Source organism: Buceros rhinoceros, unplaced genomic scaffold, assembly GCF_000710305.1.
Source record: "Buceros rhinoceros silvestris isolate BGI_N320 unplaced genomic scaffold, ASM71030v1 scaffold9034, whole genome shotgun sequence".
Classification (NCBI taxonomy): Eukaryota; Metazoa; Chordata; class Aves; order Bucerotiformes; family Bucerotidae; genus Buceros; species Buceros rhinoceros.
This window is the reverse complement of record NW_010407647.1, coordinates 91,488-114,758: the sequence shown is the minus strand read 5'-3', so window position 1 is coordinate 114,758 and position 23,271 is coordinate 91,488. Positions and strand designations below refer to the sequence as shown.

Sequence of the window (23,271 nt, the reverse complement as noted above, 5' to 3'; positions counted from 1 at the left end):
GATGTGCCCAGAGCTACAGCAAGTATGTGGCAAGTTTGCAAAGTCAGGGATTCACTGATGAAAGTCTGTACTATTTTTCATTGAAAGCATACGGTTATTACTTTACCTGGACCCCTCCCCACTTGTGCACTCAATAGCTTGCACACCCAAGTTGCCTCAGCCTGCACTGAGAAGCGGCAGACTTTTGCTGGGAAAGGAAATCCCCACAGGTCTCTATTACCTCTTACACAAGAAAAACATTATGCCGTAGATATATTAGCTAGTTGAAAAACAAAACAAACCAAAACTCTTTCCTGAGTATACCTGATGAAGATCCAGCAAAAGAATATTTAAAATGTGATTATTTACATAAAACAGCAACTTTGATAGTCTTGGACAAAGCTATACGAAATACCTAAGAACTATGCAAGGTTTTTCATTTCCTGAGGTATGTCAGGAAAAGAGCCTCCTTTTCAAGGCGCACCTGTGAAGTGAAGGTGGTATTCTTGGTGTGGAGATTTAATGGCGTTGAACTTGGCTATGTTACAGGAGGGTACTTGTTAATCATCATGGAGGTATTACTTGCCTGGAGTTATTTGGAGCTATTAAGTGGTACAATATTCCACCTTGGCTGGGGCTATTTTACATAGGTGTCGCGATAGCAACTATCAGATTACCAGGGCTCCTAAACTAGACTCCAATCTTTTTCCATGGCCATTTTTTGAAGGCTCAGATAATAGCTTGCTGAGCAGAGCAGTCCAATAGTGCAAGAAAAGGGAGGTGCTTGCATCTAGAATCATGCAGAGTGAAGCACTGCTGTTTCATAGGAGCTTTAATGTTGTAGAGACAAGAGGAGCAGGCAGATGAAACTATGCAACTCTTTTTTCATTAACACCAAGCAAAAGGTGGATACTAGAACTTAAATATTTTGGCTAAACAACTGCAAAGAATAATTGAAATCCCATTATCAAGACATACCTTAAATGCATTGTAAAGATACTTGGCATGGACCACAAAGCACCACTTTGCCATATCAAATTTTGTTTCTGCAGATAAGGCTAAAAGTTGAAAAAAGCAAAAGAAGGTTGTGGTTTTAAGGATATCTCTCGTTCTTGTCTCACTTTTCCCAAGGTTTGTGGCTGGTCAGCCTGCAATCCAAACTACTGCAGCATACTGTTTTCTGACTACCCCAACCCTCCCTGGGCCCTGGCACCAGTTGAAATGGCCATATCAGCCAGGTCCTTACCTCTATTTTGCCTTTCTGTCTGATGCTGGATCCCAGTGGGGGAATCAAAACCCACAATTAGGCTGAAAAATTCAGCTGAGGTGACCACTGCACACAGCAGAGTATTTAACTGCAGTGGCTATAGTGAGAGGAAAACTCCTCTAGAGTGAAGGTGGCCTCATAGCCCAGTAATCAGAGTATTGTCACTGCTGGTAAAGCCTGTGGCCTGTTATGCTGACTTTGTAAGGCCTCAGGATTGAGGCTCATCAGAATTGTTTTGTCTTAACTTGCCTCAACCTGCCTCGAGCTGTCCCTCCACTTGTTTAGCTGTGAAAGCAATTTTTCTAGTAACTAGGAAATTTAGGTCTAATTGTAGAATTTCAAGGCCAACAAAGAAAAACAAGATGTAAAGTTGCTAGCAAACATAAAAAATGCCCCTTAGCAAGCAAAAAATAAGAAGGCAGCAAGCAATGACATCAGCATCATGCTCCTAGTGAATGTCCTAGTGAAGGACCTGGGATGCTGGCAGCTGGCAGTATTTCCTCACTACCCGGACTGCAGCCACTGACCGTTGGACCCAGAGGATCAGTGCAAGTGTGAGCATAACATCAAAGGAAAGGGGTGGATAGTCAGAAGTGTGTATATATCAATTTTACCTTATTGGGGTTTTTTTCCATGAAGAAGTATAGAAGTATTCTTTTCTCTCCTCTCTTCTTGTGTCTCCTCTCTTGTAATTAGATCTAGACTAATAATAATTCATATATTAGACTGTTATAATTTGTTACACTAACAATAAATTCCTGACTTTACACACAAGGTGTGTCTCCTTTTTGCTCATAAGAAACTTCTGAGTGTAACACTAGTTCAACTAGAAGTGACCAGCCAAGAGATGTCAATGCTGCAGAAGTGATACGCTGGCAGTGGCACTACTAGGTGAGATCTCAGAAATGCATCCAAGCGCTGCTGTCACTGAAAACTCGCCTCCTCCATAGCAAGTGCTCGGCAGCAAACTGACTTTTTGTCGGGGGTTAACTGCCCAGAACAGCCGTAACACGGCGCAGTCCTGCGGATCTTGCAGATCTAACGAAATAATCCTGTTGACATCCTCGGTCATGCACCCGTCTCATGTTCCTGATTCTGACAAGGCCTTACAGGTACTTGTGTTCTTTTCATTTTTATTTAGAAGGACAGATACACATTTTGCCAAAGAAGATAGTCAAGCCCAGAACCTAGGAAAGCATCCAAAATGGCAGAACGGAGAAACCATAGTTGGAAGGTTTCAATGGCTACTTTAATTCATCACTAAATAATATGGAAAAAGGACCTTCTTGGTTCTCAGGTATCAAAATCCAGCATCTAAAATAGAAAGAGTGACTCTGCAATAGGAGAAGCTTACAAGAGCAAAGTCAAGCTAGTCCCAGATGATGAAATGTAAAAAGGGGTAATCCGTGGAATCAGCTGGTATGGTTAAGAACCTGCCTATGTGAATATTACAGTTAGTCACTGTGTTTAAAACATCGGCCTTGAAGGATAGGGAAATGCCCGTATTGCAAGATACTGTAAGGTGAGCAAACTTAAATTACCTCCTGTCTTTGTGTAGACATAGCCTTAGAGTACAAACTCTTTAGGCTTGACCTGGTTCAGTATGGGTCAAGCACATAATAAAAAATGGCAAGTGGAATTCACAGTGACACTGCTGGAGTCACCACCTACTTAGCAGTAGGAGGGATGCATCTTTCTGAAAAGCAGCATCAAACATGCCTCTTCAGAAATGCAAATTCTGTGCTTGCATCCAGTATTCAAGAATGACCATACAAATGTGGCAGACATACAAATGTGTTGATTGTTATTCTGCCTAGTGTGGTCCAAATCTACTATCCCTCTTCTATGCACATGCAGAGCCATATTTAAACCTTATTAAAATGGCTGTGAGTCTAAAATAACTCTGCCAAAGTCAGTGTAGTTACTTCACATTTAATGGTTATCATTTCAGTTCATGCTATGCAAGAGCACAGAAAACATCCAAGCCTTATAAAGTCATCACTCTGTAGAGGACTTTATGGATAATTACTGGCAAATATTAAAAAAGAAATTTTACTTAGAAAATGTTCCACCCACGCACCACATCAGAAGAAACAGATAGGTGGTTTGATATCATTATAGTGAAAAATCTCTCAAACTGAATTCATTTCACATCTTTTTCATGTATTTCTTTATAAATATTTTTACACAAAGTAAATAAATACAAAGGTAAAATGGTTTTTTTTGATCTACATGCTATCTGATAAATTTGTAAAAAAATACCTGGTCAGAGCATGATTCAACGCACATTTTATATAGACAATGTAAGAGGAGGTATGCAACACGCTGTATTTCCTTTCACAATGCGTACTGCTTGTTTAGCAGAGTGCTGAAAAGCTGCATCCCTTTGTGTTTGCTAATGAATCAGTTTCTGGTGAGTGTGCAGGCAAACAATAAAAAGGCATTGGCAACTTGGAGGCTATTTTAACACACATACAAAATCGCTATGTAGTTGCATAGAATGGTAACACAGAAGTAAACATGGAAGTGAAACATTTTCAAATGTCATTGTTTTTACAAAATGTCAAGTTCCCTAAAGTTGAATAAAAGAGAAGCCCACGCGAAAAGCAAAATGTCAACATTGTTCTGACAACAGTGAAACCAGTAAACCTGCTAATGAGACCAAACTAGCAAAAATCCACAGTAGGCGATGACTGGACTTTCAGCAATGTCCGTGCAGTTACCATGACCCTTCAGTAAGGTAACAGCACTTCAAGGTATTACTGTGGATGGAGCATGAAAATAGAGTACAAACAACAAAAAGCTGATGCCATCAGTGCACTTGTAGAGTCTTCCATCAATCTCTGCATTTCAAAATGCTGTAAGCAGCATGACCAAGAGGGATACTAAGACCTACGTACTGTGGAGCTGATGTGGGGGGAAAAAAAGAAATTCTGCCTTTTCAAAAGAGTGTATGAGTAAGTCCGCACGGTTAATGAGTTAAGCATAAACTTTTGACCAGCATTCTGTGAATGAGTAACATGCCTTTAATTCATTTGCTTTCCTGCCCGTTCAATGGTACACATACCCTGCAAAGAGAGGTGTTGAATATTTGCAAAAGCAAAATTCCTCAAAGGTAACAGAGAAGAATGAGGCAAATGACAGCAAAACTTAGTACTCAGATTGCCATTGTTGAGACAAGTGGGCTGGGAAACTGTAACTATAGACGTGGATTTCCAGTCTTAATTGCTGAGGGATAGAAAATGTTTTGCTGTAGAGTTTTTTCCTTTGACATGTTTTGGGAATTTACTGAAGAAAATACATGAAATTTCTATTCTACTCTCTCTGGAAAATTTATTTTTTTGTTTAGATAACTCCTAGAAACTGTTCCGTGTTCCTTATGTGTCATGATAATGAAATTGCAAAATGGAAGATAAATTTGTCACAGTAGTTTTTCTTCAAACACAGATTGGCTGCATTTTGATCACACCTCATCAGAACACCTTTCCTGTTTTGGTTTTCCCTTGCAGGCATTTAAAAAAAAGCCAGATTCTTACGCTACAAGGACTTCTATTGTAATCCCTACTTCTGCAAAACACTGATGCAGATTTTGGATTCATATTATTAAAATCCCTGTATACTTCATATACTTAGTATCTCCCTAAACATTTTGAAAGGATGATCACTGTTTTTCAACAGTTTAAGGCTGTCAGCATGCTTTGGGGTGGGAAAGATAGGATCCGGAAAGCAAGATTATGTCACTAAAGTTCAAGGACAGGTCAAGAATATGTCTACACGTGGATTTCCAGGTCAGGTTTCTTCAAACACGACTGTATTTTGCCACTCAGAATTATTTTTAGTGGATGAAAACTGCTACGTTGTGCCTTTCTGAAGGAGGAGCTAAGATGCATGCATGAAGTCAGAAGTGAGAGGACTTGTAATTTTTCCTTGCCTCCAACAATTTTGTTTTGATCTGCAAAATAACAGCCACAAAGAAACCAGCTGCACAAGCAAGGGTAAGTCTGCTGATAAAAAAGAAGAACATTTTTTAAATTATTACATTATAATATTGTCCTTCTTTCAAGAGCTTTTATAAAGAGCTTGTCAGTAAATGAGCTTATGAGGGAGGTCAAAACGGAACAAAGAAGGATCTATACTGTTGGCACCTGTGGACTGTGCCTACTTTTTATCTGCCCCTGAGAGAACACCCCCCTTTCACCTGACCCAGCAAGCATTTATTTAATTACAGAACATAAAATCAAAAAGAAACAAATATATGCAAAATTCTTTTTTACAAATTAATTTAAAAATCCATAATCTGTTCAGTTAGTCATGCTGCTTTCTTGACTGTCAAGAAAACAGGGGCCATAAGCCACTTTAACATTCCGTTTCTGTGGATGCATTTTCTTGTCTAGCTTTTTGTTCTTCTGTTGCACTGCCAAAAGCTACAACCAAATTAGTTACGCTGCTGGCATGTCCTGGTCTGTTTACTTTGTCCTTTACAGACCTGGCTTTCCGAGAATGGCTGTGCAAACTCTTTGACCGTACTGATGGGAACCCAGAAGTCCTTTCTGGCTTTACGGATAGTAAATTCTCTTTCTCCGCCTTGGCAGCAGCAGGCATAGAGGTGTAAGAGGCACTCATACCTGCTTCACCAACGTCACTGTCATCATCCGTGTCCATCTGTAACTGTTTCTGCTCTGCTTGCCTTTCTGCTTCAGAGATAAACCCAGGGTATTCTGGAGGACGTTCTTGAGAAAGTTGCTGCTCAACTTCATATTTCCACTCTGTGGCCCATTGTTCAATTGTAGAAGGACACACCTGATCCATGATGGTACTATACTCTGTGGTCCAGTTGTTGACTCCTCCAACCAGTTTCCCACCCTGTGCAAATATAAAGCTCCTTGACTTCATCATAGTGGTTTGACAAGCACTGAACGTTTCAGGAGGAAAATAGCGCATTGCTTTAGATTTGTCCAAAGGATAAGAGATGGTTGCTTCTAACTTGGTACGTTCTACTTTTAACTGAGTGTTCTGAAAATCTGATCTTGGTACTGACTGACTGTTTGTAACAGCATCCATCTGGTTTACACTTTGAGGAACCATTCCATCACTCTTGAAAATCTCTTGCTTTTCATCCCCAAACCCATCTGAACCAGAATGGGGTCTGGAAACATTCTGTGCAATTTCTAATGTAGATTTACTGTAATCTGCTGTGGTGACTGCATTAGCACTGGAGGAATAATGGAGATTGGTGTGGTGTTCTGGAACCAGCATCCTTGGGTCTGCTCCATCTTCTTTGGTACCAATAGAATGGGCTTTTTTACGCAGTCCCATGGCTGGTGACATGGGAGTGGTACTGTCATCATATGTTAACTCATCACCACCAACAGGGTATCTGTACATGCTGTAGCCATCAGAGCTGTTAACACTGCTTTGCCTTAGAAGATATGCAGCATCACACTCAGATGAAGCTCGTGAACGTGTATACGTCAGCTCAGATTTGTCAACACCTGCCAGCTTCTCAAGAGCATTCACCATCCGACCAGATAGTTCTTCTAATTGAGAGAGTCGAAGGTCGACTGTTTGAAGAGAAGCTTTCATGAAATGTTCTCTTTCATTCACTTCTTCTAGCCTCATAGACATATTTTCAACTCTGTTGGGCATAAAAGAGGAAGCATAGAAAAGAAGCCATGGAATGGTGCAGTAACCCATTAGAGGCACCCAGCTACTGATTTATTCAGAAGGCATGCTGTGTATCCTGCATCATTCTTTTTTCCTATGTGTAGCATCAAAAACATGTGCGTTTTCTTGTTATCTATGCTTTCCATACACCGTATTAGAGGGGTGTTTGAACTGTGCCCTTATTTACATGCCAGGAGAGTACAAGAGTTGCAGCCCTTAGGGTCAGCCCAACATTAACATTTCTGAGTGTGCCACCCATTTCAGTTATCCTCTTTCGCTGTGAAGCATCAGTTAATTATATAAAAAATACTTTCTAATGACATGCTCACAGGATGACTTAAAATAGCATCAAGGCATGTTGTAAAACAGGTTTTGCAGCTGTATGACAGAGAACATATGCTGCTGTGTACAGGATTACTTTAGCTCTTGAAATACCTTTCAATTATGTATCACCTGAAGGGAGTGGAATTATTGTCTAGTTCAATTAAAATAATAATAATTTTCCCCATTTTCTTTTATCATTTATATCATAGTGGAAGTGACGGTACTGGAAGGGTGCATATAAAAGTAACACATTAGAATGTGACCTAGAGATCGTACACTAGTAAATCAACTGTGAAAATTGAATTAACATTCTTTTGCTCTCACATACAAAAGATGACGAAGCATCTGGAGTGAGAAGCCATGAGAAATAAGCAAATCTGCTTTGTGGCCACAGACCATAGTGAATCAGTGAGGCTTACCAGCCCTGCTTCATTCTCTGCCACAATACCTAGGATTTTGACAAATTGCCATGGGTAAATAGTGCAATAGAAACTACTCAAATACATGTAGCAGGTTTCATTTACTTCTCTATTCTCAGACTTCGCATATAATAATGCAAGATGTTTGGGGCCTCCTTTCAAGTCAAAGACGTAAATGAGTTAAATTATATGGCTTACAGAGCTACTTCATTAGAAATGCTAAAAGGAAGCTAGATAGATAGATACGGAGTAGTTCATCATCAAAATACTGTGATGCAGATTAAGGTGGAAGAGTGTTCAAACTGTCTATCATTTTCATTACAGGGAGAATTTTTCATCATTTCAAGGAAGTGACAAAAGACCCCATCCTTTGACTTACTTACAACTACTAAGAAAATAGGCAGAGCCTTTGGGAGCAGTCCTGCCAAGTGACATGTAAAAAAGTGCTGCTGCCATTATCAGTGCGTGCTTCCACAGCACTATGCAAACATTACCTAGTCCTCAGAAGAGCTTAATGATTTACGTGTGAATATTCCCTGTCTTTTAAATGGGGAAGTTCGTACTGAAAAGCTAAATGCCTTGTTCAAGGCTTCCAAGAGAATCTGTGGCAGAGATCAGAATTCAGCAGTTGCAAGTTTTCAACCCTAGTGTAAACCACAGGTCCAAGGGAAGAATCCTCAGCCCTTTTGACATTAAGCTCCAACACGCTTCTCAGGATTGGATGAGCTGTTAGAAGCTCAACAAGTAGTAATTTGCTCAAATGGATAGAAAGAGTAACTATGACCTTCAGATGGGTGAGAGGGGCAAAATTCACCATGAACAAAAATGTTCCTATACCAAAGCCACCCAAACCAGCAGCCTTAGTGACACACCAGTAGAAACAAGGAAAGGCTTGCTCCTGTGAGAGATGCACTTGCATGTTTACTCGGGATTCAGATCAGCTTCTGAACTGGTGGTGGTTTTATTCAAGATTTAAATCTTCTGTAGTTTAACTCAACTTCGGTTATAATGAAGACACACCAAAAAGCAAATATTGTTCCAGGCAAGTGGTGTGGATTTTTTCATATAATAGGTACCTTTCAGAAGTAACTCTGATGCGTTCATCATTAGATGATTGCTCCTCATCCTCTTTTTCCTGGAAGTATTCTTCTACGCACTGCTCTTCAAACTCATACAGTTTTTTTAGCTCCTCATCATTCAGAAATAACTCTGTGCAAAACAGAAGAAGAAAATATGAGTTTCCTTTTTCTGAACAACAGTCAATTTAAATCAAATCTGGCAGATTATTTTGGATAGTGGATACTGCAGATTCTACTCCTGCACTAAATGAGCAGATGATTTTGTAAATAGGGAAGTACCATGTGGCCAAAGGTGGCCACAGCCTTGAAGGCAATATAATGCACTATGACCATCCACTGGGGGCTATATTTTCTCAACGAGCTTTGCACTTTTTAACAGCAGTGCTACGCACTGAACAAACCGATTAGATTTTACAGGACAAAGACTAGGGCTACCTGTGCCACTTTGAGTGCTCCTTCATTCAGGTATTAAAAAGGTGCCAGTTAATAGGCAACAGATTATCTAACAGATTGTTTCCTAGACATTCTTTGGGTAAGAGCTTCAAAAATTCATAATTGTGTAAGGAAAATCCAAGGGAAACACAAGCTCTTGGGAACATTTCATCTTTAATTTGAAATAGTTTCTTTGTATTTAAGAGTGTTACATTTAGGTTTTTCCTTTTCTTAACTCAGAAGCATGTTGTGCAGAAATTAATTACTTAGAAAATATGTTTCCTGTGAAATGTAGAAATACAGAGGTAATTGTGAGCATCTGATTATTTCAATGAGGCATACAATAAAAATAATAACAACTACAGAGTATGTTAGGAGAAGAATCCTTACAGTTCTCCTTTGAAATGACAGATAAATCTCTGACATGGAGAAATGAAAGCAGAGGTCTCTTAGGCACAGATTGCTCACAATCACAGAGCTGACACTACAGACGACATTTGAAACATGATCCCATCTTCTCAATTTCCTATTTGCCCTTCCCAATGTATGGGGAACTAGAACTTGGTAAAACTCAATTAAGTAGTTGCCATCTCACTGTTTTAAGAAAGCCTTCATTAGCAGCACAGCATTGCGTTTTCTCAAGAATCCATGGAGCTCAAGAGGTGTTAACATGATATAAATTTTGTCCCGTACTGTCTTCTGCAAATACACTTGACTGTCAACATGAATAAAATAGCTCAGCACTGGAAAAGCTGCTGCTTTCTGCTATTATGGTACAAAGCTCAATTTAGAGAAGATTTCTTGCGTACTCAGCCCCCTGTCACGCTCATCCTGGTCTCCTTCAGCTTTTTTGCAGCGACAGCAGATGCGCTTGATGATTATGTAGATGTGGCTGAAGATAATCATCGGCGGTGGGAGGACAGGTCTGTCATGGAATGTCATGATCAGCTGGTACCGCTGGAACTTCCAGACTTGATTGGATATTGATTTTACCTCAAAGAAGGTATTGCTGAAAGGGAACACAGGTACAGTTTCTATTAGGCCCCAAGTTTACTTATCATTGAGCAAATACTATGTTGAAAATGTAGCAGCTAAATAACATGAGGCCACATGACTTGCTTGGTTCAGCTCTTTGTTGATGCTGCTGAACTTGCTGAATTGATGATTAACTTGAACTCCTGATTTCACTACTCCTTTTGAGGATAGCAAAGCAGAAGGTGCTCTGCATCCCTTATGTACTAGCCAGAACAGTTCTCTTAAGAGTATTTGCTCCTACTGCATAAAGTCCTTCAGGTGTTAGTGAAAAGAAACTTGCACAATTTATGAATCACATAATTGGTATTTTGGGCCTTGGTTATCATGTATTTCTTTTAAGACATGCCAGTATTCAATAGGACACAAAGTATTAAAACCTTGAAAGGAATTCTGTATGCTAAACCCAGAAGCTTCACATCGTTTGCCTTTAATATGCTAATCAGCTTGACCTACATAGCAGACTTTTCAAGTTTGCACAAAATGTCCTGAATTCAAACTTTATTCACACAAACTTCTTACTCAAAAACATGGTGCATATTCTTGTAAAGGAATTTGTTCTTGGAAGCTATGGCCTCATCATTTCTACACCAAAATAAGGTGTGTTGTAAAGATGTTTTATTTTGTAATTCAGTGGATATGAAGGAGCCTAAGTGATACTATTCGATCCAGAGATAACACTAGTCAAGGTTATGAAATACTAACTGAAAGCAGACCTCATGGTCTATCTTAGATAAAGCTTTTCAAGATATTTTGAAGTATGCTCAGACAGCTCACTCCACTTCTGTGATGATGAGGAAGATATTGGCACTTTTTTATATTTTCCATCCACTTCTTTTCTAACTTTCTGTGCTTTATCTACATTCACAAAACCACTTAAAACATCTCTTTGAAACCACAGAATTCTTGAGTACACATAGCTTTTGCTTTCTTTTGGCAGAGTGTACATGAAATTATTTACCAATGACAAATGCCAATCTGCTTTCATTCTGTGTCTGCTGCAGAGAAGGCATTTCCTAGCGAGATCTTACCCCCTTGCAACCATCTGGGATGGCAGGAGTTAATAGCATGACCTACTTCCCAAACTGCTGATTCCTTGGTCCTTCAGCCAATAATAGCTACCATTGTAAGATTCTTCCCCTTCCCCCAGCCATGTGACTGGCATCTGAGCACTTTAAAATTCACGACCTTTTAAGCTACATACAGCAAATGAAACACAGGCTCTGTGAGCTGTAGATTTCTGACCACAGGATAAATTATTTTTGTGGTTGTGACACCAGTTACCTCTAACACTACATGTTTATGATCATCAGAAATGGATCACCTGCTTTTCTCAGATGGTGTGTTTCGAAAGTCTTGCTAGCAAGTAGATATTTCAATTTTTTTTTTTTTTTTTTTTTTTTTTTTTTTTAAATCCCTAGGTCATGACAGAAAAAGCATGCAACATAACTGTGGGCAGAAAGAATAAGCAGCATAATTTATTTAATTTTACTCCAGAGAAGTCCGAATGTAGATACGAGGAATAACATTGATAAAATACATAGTGCACACTGCTTGGACTGGCCACAGACCTTGGCAACAAGTAGCCATTCTTTCTCTTGGTTCAAGGCAATATACAGTCCCTTTCTGGGTTGTATAAGAACTCTGCAAGGCCCTAATTTCTTTTTCTAAATAAAAAACAAAACAAGAAGAAAAAAGAAAGAGAAGGCAGATGATGTAGTGTAGCGATAGTGGAAATGCCTTCTGCTTTTGATGTTCAGGTATCCATTCTGCAGTTCTGTTGCAGAATCATGTTTGCTAGTGGTTACATCAGCTTCCATTATGCATGTTGCAAGTACCATGGATTCGGCTTTTCGTCCTTCCAGAGCAAATTGAGGCCTGTCACTATCCACTAAATGGTAGTTGGAGGTAGCCAGATTCTCTCATATCCATTACTGCAACTGGTGGCAAATTCAAGGCAACCTTTCCTCCACCCTTTCGCAGTGTACACTCTACTACCAGTCACGTTTGTAGAGCAATTCAATTCTGAGTGCGAATGCAAACCCGTGCAAAATGAGTTGATGGGCTCTCAGAGAAACTTTATCTCAGCAGTAAGGAAGTAAAGATAGTGCATGATCATTTACATACTTGAAGACAGCAATCAGCAGGTTTACCAACAGGATATTTGCTACCAAGAGGTAACAGGCCATAATAGCAGGAGTGAGCCAGGCTCCTGGTATACATGGAGGGAGGCGTTTACCATCATCATCGTAAAGATTGTCCCCACAAGGAGCTGGGAGAAAAACAGGAAAGGTATTTTTCACAAATTGCCCAATACTTAAAAACACTATTCACATGCATTTAATGATGACACATGCATAAAATCTGCCAAGCTAAACAAATGTTGTCAGTTTATTTCCAGCAGCAAGTATGTATAATTTCTACTTAAAACTCTGCCTACAAAAAAAAAAATTCCCAGAATAGTGAACAGAAAGTGAACTGTACAGTGTGGCTTTGTCTTCAAATTTGTATGGAAATTCTTTTTCTTGTAGTAATAGTCTAAGGCAAGATCTTAATGTGCATACGTACGTAATAATAGCAAAATGCAAAAAAATTCTCCAGCTGAACTGGTGTGCATACCTTGCCAAAGATGTGAAAGGATTTACTTAGTGGTCCCAGGTTGCTCACGCACATTTTCACAATAACACTAAATTCTAGATAAAATTTTAAACCAAAGAGATAAAATTATAAAACTAAAATGATATAGTAACAGCAAAATGGACTGGTGAGAATGAGACAAAAATTGAGAATATTGATCAAACTGATGAAAAATAATTGCCTGAAGTAATCCTGAGAATACATAGGTTGTCTTGGGGTAAGAGCTGACTTGGAGCTGAGTAAATGCAGCAAGTTTGTTCTATCTTTTAAGTGCAGTGCCAGCAGACCTGATTTCAAACATAAGGTTAACTTTTAGAACCATTTAGTAGCAGGTAAAGCATTTATCATCCACACGTTCTTTAGCTGAAATCTTAGTAGATACTAAGCCTGACAATGAGTTCATTACAGATTTAGTCTTTGTGACAAAGTAGGATTTTTAAGCATTTTGCAAAAAACCCCCAATGCTTCACCCTCACCTGAAAAATAATTCAAACTATTTGAAAACAGACTAATCTTACTTACTGTTAACTGAAATAAATATTTAGAGTATGATTAATTGAATCTATTTTACTTTCTTTTCAAACATCAGACCTGCATTTTTCCTGTTTATCCTAAGAAAAGTGTAACAGGAAAGTCATGTAAATCTTAATATTATTCACACTGACCAATGGAAGTGCTGCCAAAGAAACACTAACGTTACATCTAGGTAACCAAAGGGAATTAGTGATACCATGACAGGACTATTTTACTGTCAATGTATTAGAAACAAGTCATAGCAACCACATAAGCTCAACTGTAATTTCTGACCTTCAATCTGTATTAAAATATTTTTCTTCTGGTGCTTTTCAAATAAGACTATTACCATAGAAGAACAAGATTCACACCTGAATGTTGGATGAGGCCTGTAATTAAAATGTCAGTATCTAGTGAAAAAAAAAATTAGTGAAAATATTCAGCTAAATGAGATAATCGTCTCTCCACAAAGACTTACGATTAATTTCCATGGCATAGACTGAACAGCATTCCAAAGGAATGAAATAGAAAAGGAGGCAGGGAGAGAAAGAAAGAAAATAATAGAATAATATTAAAAAAATAAAATCCACCAAAAAAAGATTATTGAAAATACAGTTTGCCGTAAAGAAAAGATAAGCAACTCAAATGTCCGAACAGTAGAGGCGTATGCTTAGAAACAATGTCTTTGTTAAAAACACATTGCATTCTGCATTTTCCTTTCCATGTTGTTTTCCTCAAGCATCACATATGGCAGTGAATTAATGGTATTAATATTAAATCACAAAATGCTTCTGGCAGATGATCATTTAAAAATACACAAGCAAGTAAACAAAACTGGCAGTCACCATGAACACAAAACAATTAAAAATTATCACACAAACCCATTTTTCTTAGCTATTACGGAAATATTTCCTCCTTTCTCTTTTTTTTTTAAGAACCACCCTGCCTTTGATTCTGCCAGCTGTTTCTGTTGGATAGCTGTATTTCCATGAACAGCCATGACACTGATGCTATGACAGTGTACAGTATCGTTACAGCCCATTTCGACTACCAGTATGGATACTTGCTCGTCAACTCCTAAATGGCAATCGCAGGAAAACTCACACTACTGAAACAAACACAGCCAGGCTGCTCTGTTGTTTAAGGATATGTTGCTGTTGAGTACTAGATGCCACTAACTTCTTGCTCATGGGCATCTTCATCTACATGGTGAGAACCAAACAAAAACGTCCTGGGCTGCATTAGGAACAGTGTTACCAGCAAGTTAAGGGTTGTCATTAATCACCTCTACTCACCTCTGGTGAAACCACATCTGGACTTACGAGTCTAGTTCTATGCTCTCCCATAGAAATCAGATATGGACATACTGGAAAGACTCCAGTAGAGGGCCACAAAGATTATTAAGATGATTGGAGCAGCTGACAAGTAAGGCAATGCTGAGGGGGCTGGGATAATTTATCCTGGAGAAGAGAAGGCTCAAGGGAGATCTTACCAATGTTATAAATATGTGATGGTGGAGGGCAGCAAAGACAGAGCCAGACTCTTCTTAATGGTATCCAGTGAAAGCAGAAGAGGCAGTGAGCAAAGATAGAAATATGGGAAATTCTATTAAAACCAGGTTGTCCAGAGAGGCTGCACAGTCTTTGTCCTTCAAGACATTAAAAACCTGACTGGATGGTCTCCGAGCAACCTGCTCTAATTTACCCTGCTAAAAGCAGGGAAGTTTGACTAGATGGTGGCCACTAGATGGTGGCTTCGACTAGATGGAAGCCAAAGGTGGCTTGAAACCTCAGCAATTCTGTAATTTGTGGTCTTCATCTTTAGGTGACATCCTGTCCTCAATGAAGCTGTTCACAGAAGTCCAACTATGTTCTTTCAGATGGAAAATTGGATGTAATACTTTTTCCATAAATTGTTTACACTCATGGGTCTTGGCAGAACTACCCATAAGCACCTGACACAGAGCCAGGTTAGACTGCCCATAGCAATCACTTTGCAGTGACTTCTGAGGTTGCTTTTGTGGTGTGTTTACAGAGAACCACAGAAAGATCAGAGAGAAAATTTCCTACTAAAACCAGAAAGATCTTCAGAAGTCAGTTGATAGACTTCTGGATGTAAGAAATTTACACAATAATTGTAATACCGTCTAGTTATACAAGTAGAACGCCTTGCATAGCCACTTTTATTTCCAAGTTAGCTTATGTTTAAGCTACTGACACAACAAAGCTTCTGACCTGGGAAGATTAGTCGAGCAAGTACCTGAACCTAAGCGGAAAGCCCGAAATTTTTTCCCCCCAAATCCTTCACACTGATGAAGAAAGATTTCTGTTTCCAAGGTTGTGAGTATATAACTGAGAAACAACTGGAAGCATGAGAGAAGTCTGGGACACCACTTACACTAAAAAGATGGTAAGGTGTGAGTTTGGATTTATGAAGAAATCAAGCTGTCTACATTGGCAAACATTCTTTGATCAAAGTGAAGTAGGATTTGAATACACATGAGCTGCAAAGGTAAGGGATACCCTGTTACAGTCTATTCCTTCCCATGGGAGAATTAATCTGTTTGAGAGATCCTGAGCTTATCCTGGCTCACATGGGCACTGAAGCTGCAGTATCAGACAATAAATGACTGCCTTGACCTTTTATTTGTCAAGAGTAATTTACTATATCATAAGTTACATTAATGAGACAAGCATTCATAGGGAAAATAGAGATGAAACAATCTTTGCAACAGTATATACTGTTCGGAAACAGACTAATGACATTTTATTCCTTTCTAAGCAACTAAACTACACTGTAATGACATTTGGTATAAAGGTTTCTCATGATGGTGGATCTTTACGGTTTTTAAACTTAGATCTCACAGTTTCTTCAGCCTTCTGTTCTACGACATGCTTAAAATAACAGATACACAATGGTGAAATAGCAGCTTATATGATTTCACATAAGTATGTGATACACACTAGAGGAGACCAGCTGCATGTTTGACTGTCTGTACAAATTTCAAATATTAACACAAAACTAGCACTAACATGACAGTCTCTCTCTCCTCTAAAATACTGACAGGCTTTTTCTAAACTATGCAGCTTTTTCACAAGAAAGGCTATTTCCACAACCTAAGTTAACTGAGCAGAGAGTTCCTTTTTTTGCTTTGTTTTTCTGCAGGTAGAGAAGAAGAACATGAGTGATTCACAAAATGGAAACATTTCTGGAAAGTAGATAGATATATCAATGGGAGTAAGAATATATTAGCTCATTGCCTGTGCTGTGACCTGGAGATGAAAGGATATGTGTATTTCATCTCCTGTGCAAGGTATTTATTCTTTTCTTCTGTTGAAAGTATTTGTAAAACATCGGTTAAAAGAATGTTTCAGAATCGATGTCTTACTTGCAAATTGTTGATCTTTGCAAGTAAACAAAACATTTAATACTGTTATACTCTTGGACAGGAGAGTACTCCAGACTCTATCACTCTCAGTGTTACCGGAATTTGAATATAAACTGAGAGACAGGACATGCAGGTGGGGAATAGAAAATTGTTCAGTCTCTGGAGTCTGTCACAAGAAAACAACAATATGATCATAAAGACAAAACACTACTTCCAAATTTAACGCAATCATTAATTTGGATCTGATCATCTGCCTCAGAAACAGAAAACAGACTCTTACTATGAATTCTACTCTTACGGTCTATCTGGTCTGCGAACACCTCTCCATAGATCATCCAGTAGGGCATGTAGAAGATGTTGCGAGCTAGTCTCCAAGAAGGCTCCTCATCTGGGTGCAGGATAGCTTGGCGGGCTACACCAAAACTCATCAGAACCACAAGCATGATGACCACGAAGTAGAGCATGTCAATCATCTGCACAGAGAGACCATACAGAGTCTCTTATCATCACCAGGTAGTAGAGTGGCACCAGCACGTCTGTCAACGGCATGCATTAAAGTAAACAGGAAAGTATCAGGAGAACACACACATTCCCCTGGATAATTTTCTTGATATTGTTCTTTAACTACTGCTTATTAATTAAGCATACATAAAACCACAGTAAAATAGTCATTTAGAGGAATACTAGCTAGATATGTTTTAAAAGGCTTCAAATGCTAAAATCTTTGCTATCCCTATTCTCTTTTGCATCAAGTGCACTGTGCTATGCTTTCAGCACAGACCTCTTCTGTGGTTGCAAAGAGATGACACAATCATTGGTGTCCACAACTGATGGTTTTGTGTCAGCAATCTGTTAATGCTGTGGCTTTGGGGAGCAGAAGACAGGCAAAATGAACAGGTTTCCACAGGCTAGTTTGAAAAAAAAAAAAAAAATTCCCTCTTGAATCAAGCAATTATAAGCAAGAGTATTGCATCTTGTATGTGTGTGAAATTCACATAGCAACTTTTCCACAGCCTTTATTCAGAGTCCTACGCAGATGGAAAACCTCTTTTTAAATTCAGAACTATATTTAGTTTCCCATGAAGTTCTGAAATACATAATTTAGAGCAATTTAGGTACTAACCATCTTTCCAATCATCATGACGTAAGGTCCCAGATACTTGTTCACACCAAAGATATCTAGTACTCTAATGTACCAGAAAATGATATCTACACAGTAAATCACTCTTCCATAACCCATGTAAGGCTGGTTCTGTAGGCGAAGAATTGCTCCTATCATAAATACTGAAATAGCCACCAGGTCAGTAATATTCCAGTATTCCTGGAGCCAGACTTTCACTTTTTGGCTCAGCTTGCCAGGCTCTGACATCAGAATCTGAAATAAAAATTAGAAAAAACAAAACAAAGAAATCACTAGGAAAAACTCCAAGTTACATTTCTGAAGTAACGGTCATGAAAAAAGACCAGTCTTGTCAACATTCATTACATGTCTGAGACCCCCTCCAAAGCAGCAATATTTGTAGTTACTAGCAGGCAAAATTTCCTTTTCATAGAATCACATTCAAAGGCTGCTAGAAGTTCTCCCCAGCCGAACAACCCAGTTTCTCCCCACTGAACAACATCAACTCTCTCAGCCTTTCTTCATAGCGGAGTTGCTCCAGCGCTCTGACCGTTTCTGTGGCCTTCCCTGGGACCCCTTTTTCATCTTTGTTTCTATTTTAGCTGTATTAAGCCTTTTTTTGTTGTTGTTGTTGTTGTAGGTTTTGATCAATAACATCGAAACCAGGGGATCTGGCTTACTGACTTGGCATCTGTTTACCTCCAAATACAGTTAGTATGAGCATGGGAATTGCGAGCCAGAGGAGGACAGGCTAAGTGCAAACCACGCTACAGCACATGAATACAGCAGAAGGTTTTATGCTATCCCTCTTATATTAATGAGATCAGTCAGCTAGGACTCCTGGCTAATTCCTCAAAACACCTCTCTGCCCGCAGTTCTCATGAAGGACTGCATCAGTACTAAAGAGACAGTACCTACTGAGATAACCTTCATGGGTTACGGCCCTACCCTTCCTTGGAAATATGCATTAAGAGAATGACAGCGTTCCTTTTGACTACGCACCTCCAGGCATTTTTGCCTGACCTTTTTGCCCAAAAAGAGGAAGTTTTAATATACGGAAACAGGTTACAAATGAAATTCTCTCCAGTGATGGGAATTTTGGAACTCTGTGGATATGAGAATCTTCTCTCTCATGTATGGCTTCTCAACCTGCTGTCCCTCTGCACGAGACTATGCCATTATTACCTCTAAGAGCAAAGTTCATTTTAAGGATTATGAGATGTTGGTATGATCAGACTTTACCTCTCTTACTTTCTCTAAAGCCAATGTCACAATGTAGGAGATGACAATCCATTCCTGGACTGATGGCCACCGTTCCATCCGCACCAAAATGATATAATTAAATAGCATCAAGTAACCGAGGTATGATATCTAAAAAAAAAAAGAAAAAGAAAATCCTTTATGGACTTTAGGTGATGGATTGATGGATCCCAGGATCTTTCCACACTTAGGCAGTATTCAATTACTCGAGATGACTTCCACACATGAAAAAGCAGTCTCCTCTAATTTCCATTAGGAATTTCTGGACTATTAGTGTAATTCAGTAGGGCTGTCACTCAGTTTTCTGTAATTAACTGCTGTAAATATCAAACTGGCAATGCTGGTGTCTCCATGCCTCGCAGCAGGTTGAGCTGTTGCAATACCCTTACTTGCACATGAAAAAGGATTTTCTCCTCTGAAGGAATCAGGCCTGCTGCAGTGCCCTTCCTAGAGCTGCCACGCACGCTGGCAGAGGACACGGGCCTCCCAGCAGCTGAAGGAACAAGAGATGCTGTGGAACACATGAGCAGCTGTTGAAAGAAGCCAATCAACAAGTCCAAAGCACTCTAAATCAGGCTCTTTATGCCTCGGGCTTTTTTAATCTGCTAAAATGGAATTTCTTTACACTGTGAAACGGTGTTGAATACTTTTTTCTTTGAAATTAAATTGGAATTTTGCTTTAAACTTATTAATATAGACAGCAGAAAGAGATCAGTATAGTGTTTTGTGATTACAAAGTGCTAAAACTAAAAACCTACATGATATTATGACATACTAGAAGTCCTAACGCGGAATAAAAAAGAAACCAGTATCCTTTCCACAGGGCACACAAACTTTATAAGCAGTAACATAAATACTTTTTCTGTTTTATTAAAACAGAGTTTAGCACCAGATAACTCTTGATACATTAAAGAAACAATCAGATGCTTGTCAAAAAGAAATATTTTCATTTAAATTGGTTTGAATTATTTAAATAAGAGAAAAGTACCTATTAAGTTAGCAGTGTGGGCTCTGTGCTTCCATCTGGGTGGCACTCATCTGAGCCTAACTGTCAGCAGAGCAGATGGCAAGCACTGATACTACAGCATTACTTCTTGGGTCCTAAGTTATACCTTTCAGTGCAGAACAGGAGTCAGAGCCTTTAGAACACAAGAGAATCCAGCCTAGTTTGCACTGAGTGACCGGACTGTGGAGCTCAGCACACCATTAGCCAGACAGGGCCTCCTTCAAAGTACACAGCAGTTTTAGAGGCTGACAGCATAATCTTCAGTTATTTGTTCTGCTTCATCGTCTATGCATTCTTCTCTGAATAAAGGGAATGCTTTACTCAGCAGATTGTATGAAAGTCAGGACTGTTTGTTTATTTATTTATTTATTATTTAGTTACCATTTTTACGTTGGAATCCTTTAAGTTTCACAGATGTGAGAAAAACAGTCACTATCAGTTTAATCATCATGACTTACTGTGTAGAACCAGAATTTGACAATAGGTGCATTATAGAATTCATAGATCTTTGTTCCAATTGGAAGGCTCTTTTGTTTTTTTTTTCCATTCTCTTCATCTCCTTTTCGGGAGCCTGCATCCATGTTTGCGTCCTGAAAGACCAAAGTTGTCAGTTTTCTTCAATATACAATATTAAAAATAGTAGCTTTTTCTCAGCTACAGCCCCAGCCAAGGGTTAACTTTACAGTGCTTCCTCTGAGCAACAGACCTCTTTTTAAAAATACAAAAGTACAAATTCAATAAATCTGTGCAACTATGCAGGTAATTTATACGCCCTGAGAATCCAGCCTATATACTCTCAACTCTTCACTGATTTTTATCCCACAGAAGCAGTTGAGATTTTAGCCTGAGTGACCTACAGCATAATCAGAGAAGTTACAAAACGGAGCACTCTTGAGATAGAACTAGAACTTCCATTACTGACCACATTTTCTTCCTCCTTTTCTTTGCTCTCCTCATTTTCTCTTGATGTCTGGTAAGAATAATCATCATAACTCCGAAACTCTAGGAAAAGGATGGTGGGAGGGAAGAGAATCCCCATTATAACCTGTACAAGAAAGAATTCAACTCAGATGGCAATATTTGATAACATTAAAAGGTTTCATAACAAGGCAAATCTCATAAACAGTATTTTCTTTTGTATAGTATTCAAGATACTCTGCTATCCTCAAACCTACAAAAATGAGCAAGCATTACTTATGAAGCATTGGCAAGAAGGTCTTGTATGGAAAGGTAGCACCCTGGAGGGCTTCCCATCTCCACAAATACACTGCAACTAAGAAATGGTGCTCCAGAATTAGGGCTGTGCAGAGAAATTCCATGGAATGGACACTGTGGCCGTTAGAAGAGGGCTTCCAGGTTGTTACTGGACTTTATAGTTACTTTAGTTGCCTACTACAATTAGTTTTAATAGATTAAAAACTTATGAAAGATAAAAGAAACTTTGCAGATAGCACTGGGAGATTTCTTTTACTAAATGAGATTGCTGAGATACAGAAACACAAGCAAGAGTTGCCAACATACAGAAAAGGAGCAAAGAAAACAATGCAGTTAATGAAACTAGAACATTAGCAGGCTGATTAATTGTAAAGGAAATCAATAAACAGATTTAGAAAGTACCACGATTCAATCTGACACGCAGGGCATTTGCCTGAATATTTTAAACAGGTTTATGAGGGAGACATGGCAAAGTGGAAATAAATTGAGAATGACAGAGAGTATGTCAGTAAGCTTGAGAGTATGACCTGGGCAGATAGGCATGGCACTTCGCCAGTCATGGGGGATTTAAGGAGGTGAGACTGAAGGTGACCCATGGGTGACATCAACTGCATAATATAACAAAGAAAGGATTATATTCCCATGAAAACACGCACAAGCAAACACTGCTCTGCTTCCTTAACATTGGCTCACTCATGTTTGTCTTTTGTGCCAGCCTACTCACATTACTAGTTCTTTTGTAAATCCAACAACTGGAAAATAAGAAGATCAGTAAGAGAAACCATATCATCGAAACACAGAAGAGGGAAATCAGAATCACATAGTTTCACACAATGCAGCTGCACAGATTTGACTCTTTTTAATGCTGAGTCTCGACTCTGTGTCTTCTGGCACAATATTAGGCAATGTAAGAAGCATGTGTCCACATCTGGTTAATTTTCTCTCTATTCATATTGCATGGACCTCTAATGGAGGGAATTTTGCTTGTATCCAAGTAATTTTTAATGAAAGGTGTATGTTTTCAATGAACAGATTTATCATTCATTGAAAGCCACAACTTTGTTCTCAGATTCCAATTATGCCAAAACTTTCATGGATTTCTATTTTCATTTGTCACGGAATAATGCTCCTTAGATATCCTGAATTTGGAAACCAAGAAACTTAGCTTTAAGACAGGTATTTTCTTAAAACATGTCTAATTAGTAAGCCAATTTGTTCTATGCATACACTATGTATAACATAGTGTTAGATGCAACAAACTACATCTTTGAAAACAACTGCAGAACAAAAATACCTTAAGGCCTGGGTTTTTCCGCATGCGTAGTCGTCCCATCCACATATCTGTTAAGAGCATCTGGCTGCATGTGTGAGCAATGAAATCCCTGTGTTTAGCTGCCACAGCCAATTTCAGGCAGGTAGAATTACTCCAGTTTTTCAGTTCATAGGTCAGCAGTTTCATGGCAATCTGCTCATCATGTTTATAGGACTGATCCAAGAGTTCAACAGCCAGCTGGCCAAAATCTCTGGAGAATGCAAGATATGTGCAGTGAAGCTTGATTTAGAAAACAGTGTTTGTTTGCAATTGGGGTTTTAATTCTGTTCACAGGGGGCCATGTTTTTCCGAACACATATGTACAATGACAAGAACAACTGAGTCTCAAGCTTGATTTGGGACAATCTATAATAGTTCCAAATAAATTTTTAGTGATCAGAGAGAATTAGTTTAGACTGATAACATCTGAGGGCCTGCTTAGGTATCTCATCAGATACCCCTTAATTTATGTGAGTAGGTCCTCAAAATAACTTTGTGAAATAAAACTAGCTAGTTTTACAGAGAGAGGAGCTGAAGGAAGAATATATTCTGTCAGAAAAAATGCAAGCCTCCTCCCTGCTAGTGTTGCCTTCGGATTCCGAGATCACATTTTGGCTTCTTTCC

The 23,271-nt window shown here is 38.9% G+C and overlaps 1 protein-coding gene across 1 annotated transcript in view; it reads right to left on the bottom strand.

Moving 5' to 3' along the window:
- Positions 1-5,602: 5,602 nt before the first annotated feature.
- The window catches only part of TRPM1 (transient receptor potential cation channel, subfamily M, member 1), a 41,240-nt gene continuing 23,571 nt past the window's right edge, over positions 5,603-23,271 (bottom strand). Inside the window, exons 17-27 of the mRNA XM_010134553.1 lie at positions 22,630-22,858; positions 21,043-21,165; positions 20,579-20,710; positions 19,097-19,225; positions 17,858-18,109; positions 17,033-17,207; positions 13,825-13,845; positions 12,324-12,468; positions 9,974-10,173; positions 8,730-8,862; positions 5,603-6,881 (exon numbers count right to left, since the gene is read on the bottom strand). Coding sequence (XP_010132855.1) covers positions 5,603-6,881; positions 8,730-8,862; positions 9,974-10,173; positions 12,324-12,468; positions 13,825-13,845; positions 17,033-17,207; positions 17,858-18,109; positions 19,097-19,225; positions 20,579-20,710; positions 21,043-21,165; positions 22,630-22,858 — 2,818 coding nt within the window. The remainder of the gene's footprint in view (positions 6,882-8,729; positions 8,863-9,973; positions 10,174-12,323; positions 12,469-13,824; positions 13,846-17,032; positions 17,208-17,857; positions 18,110-19,096; positions 19,226-20,578; positions 20,711-21,042; positions 21,166-22,629; positions 22,859-23,271) is intronic.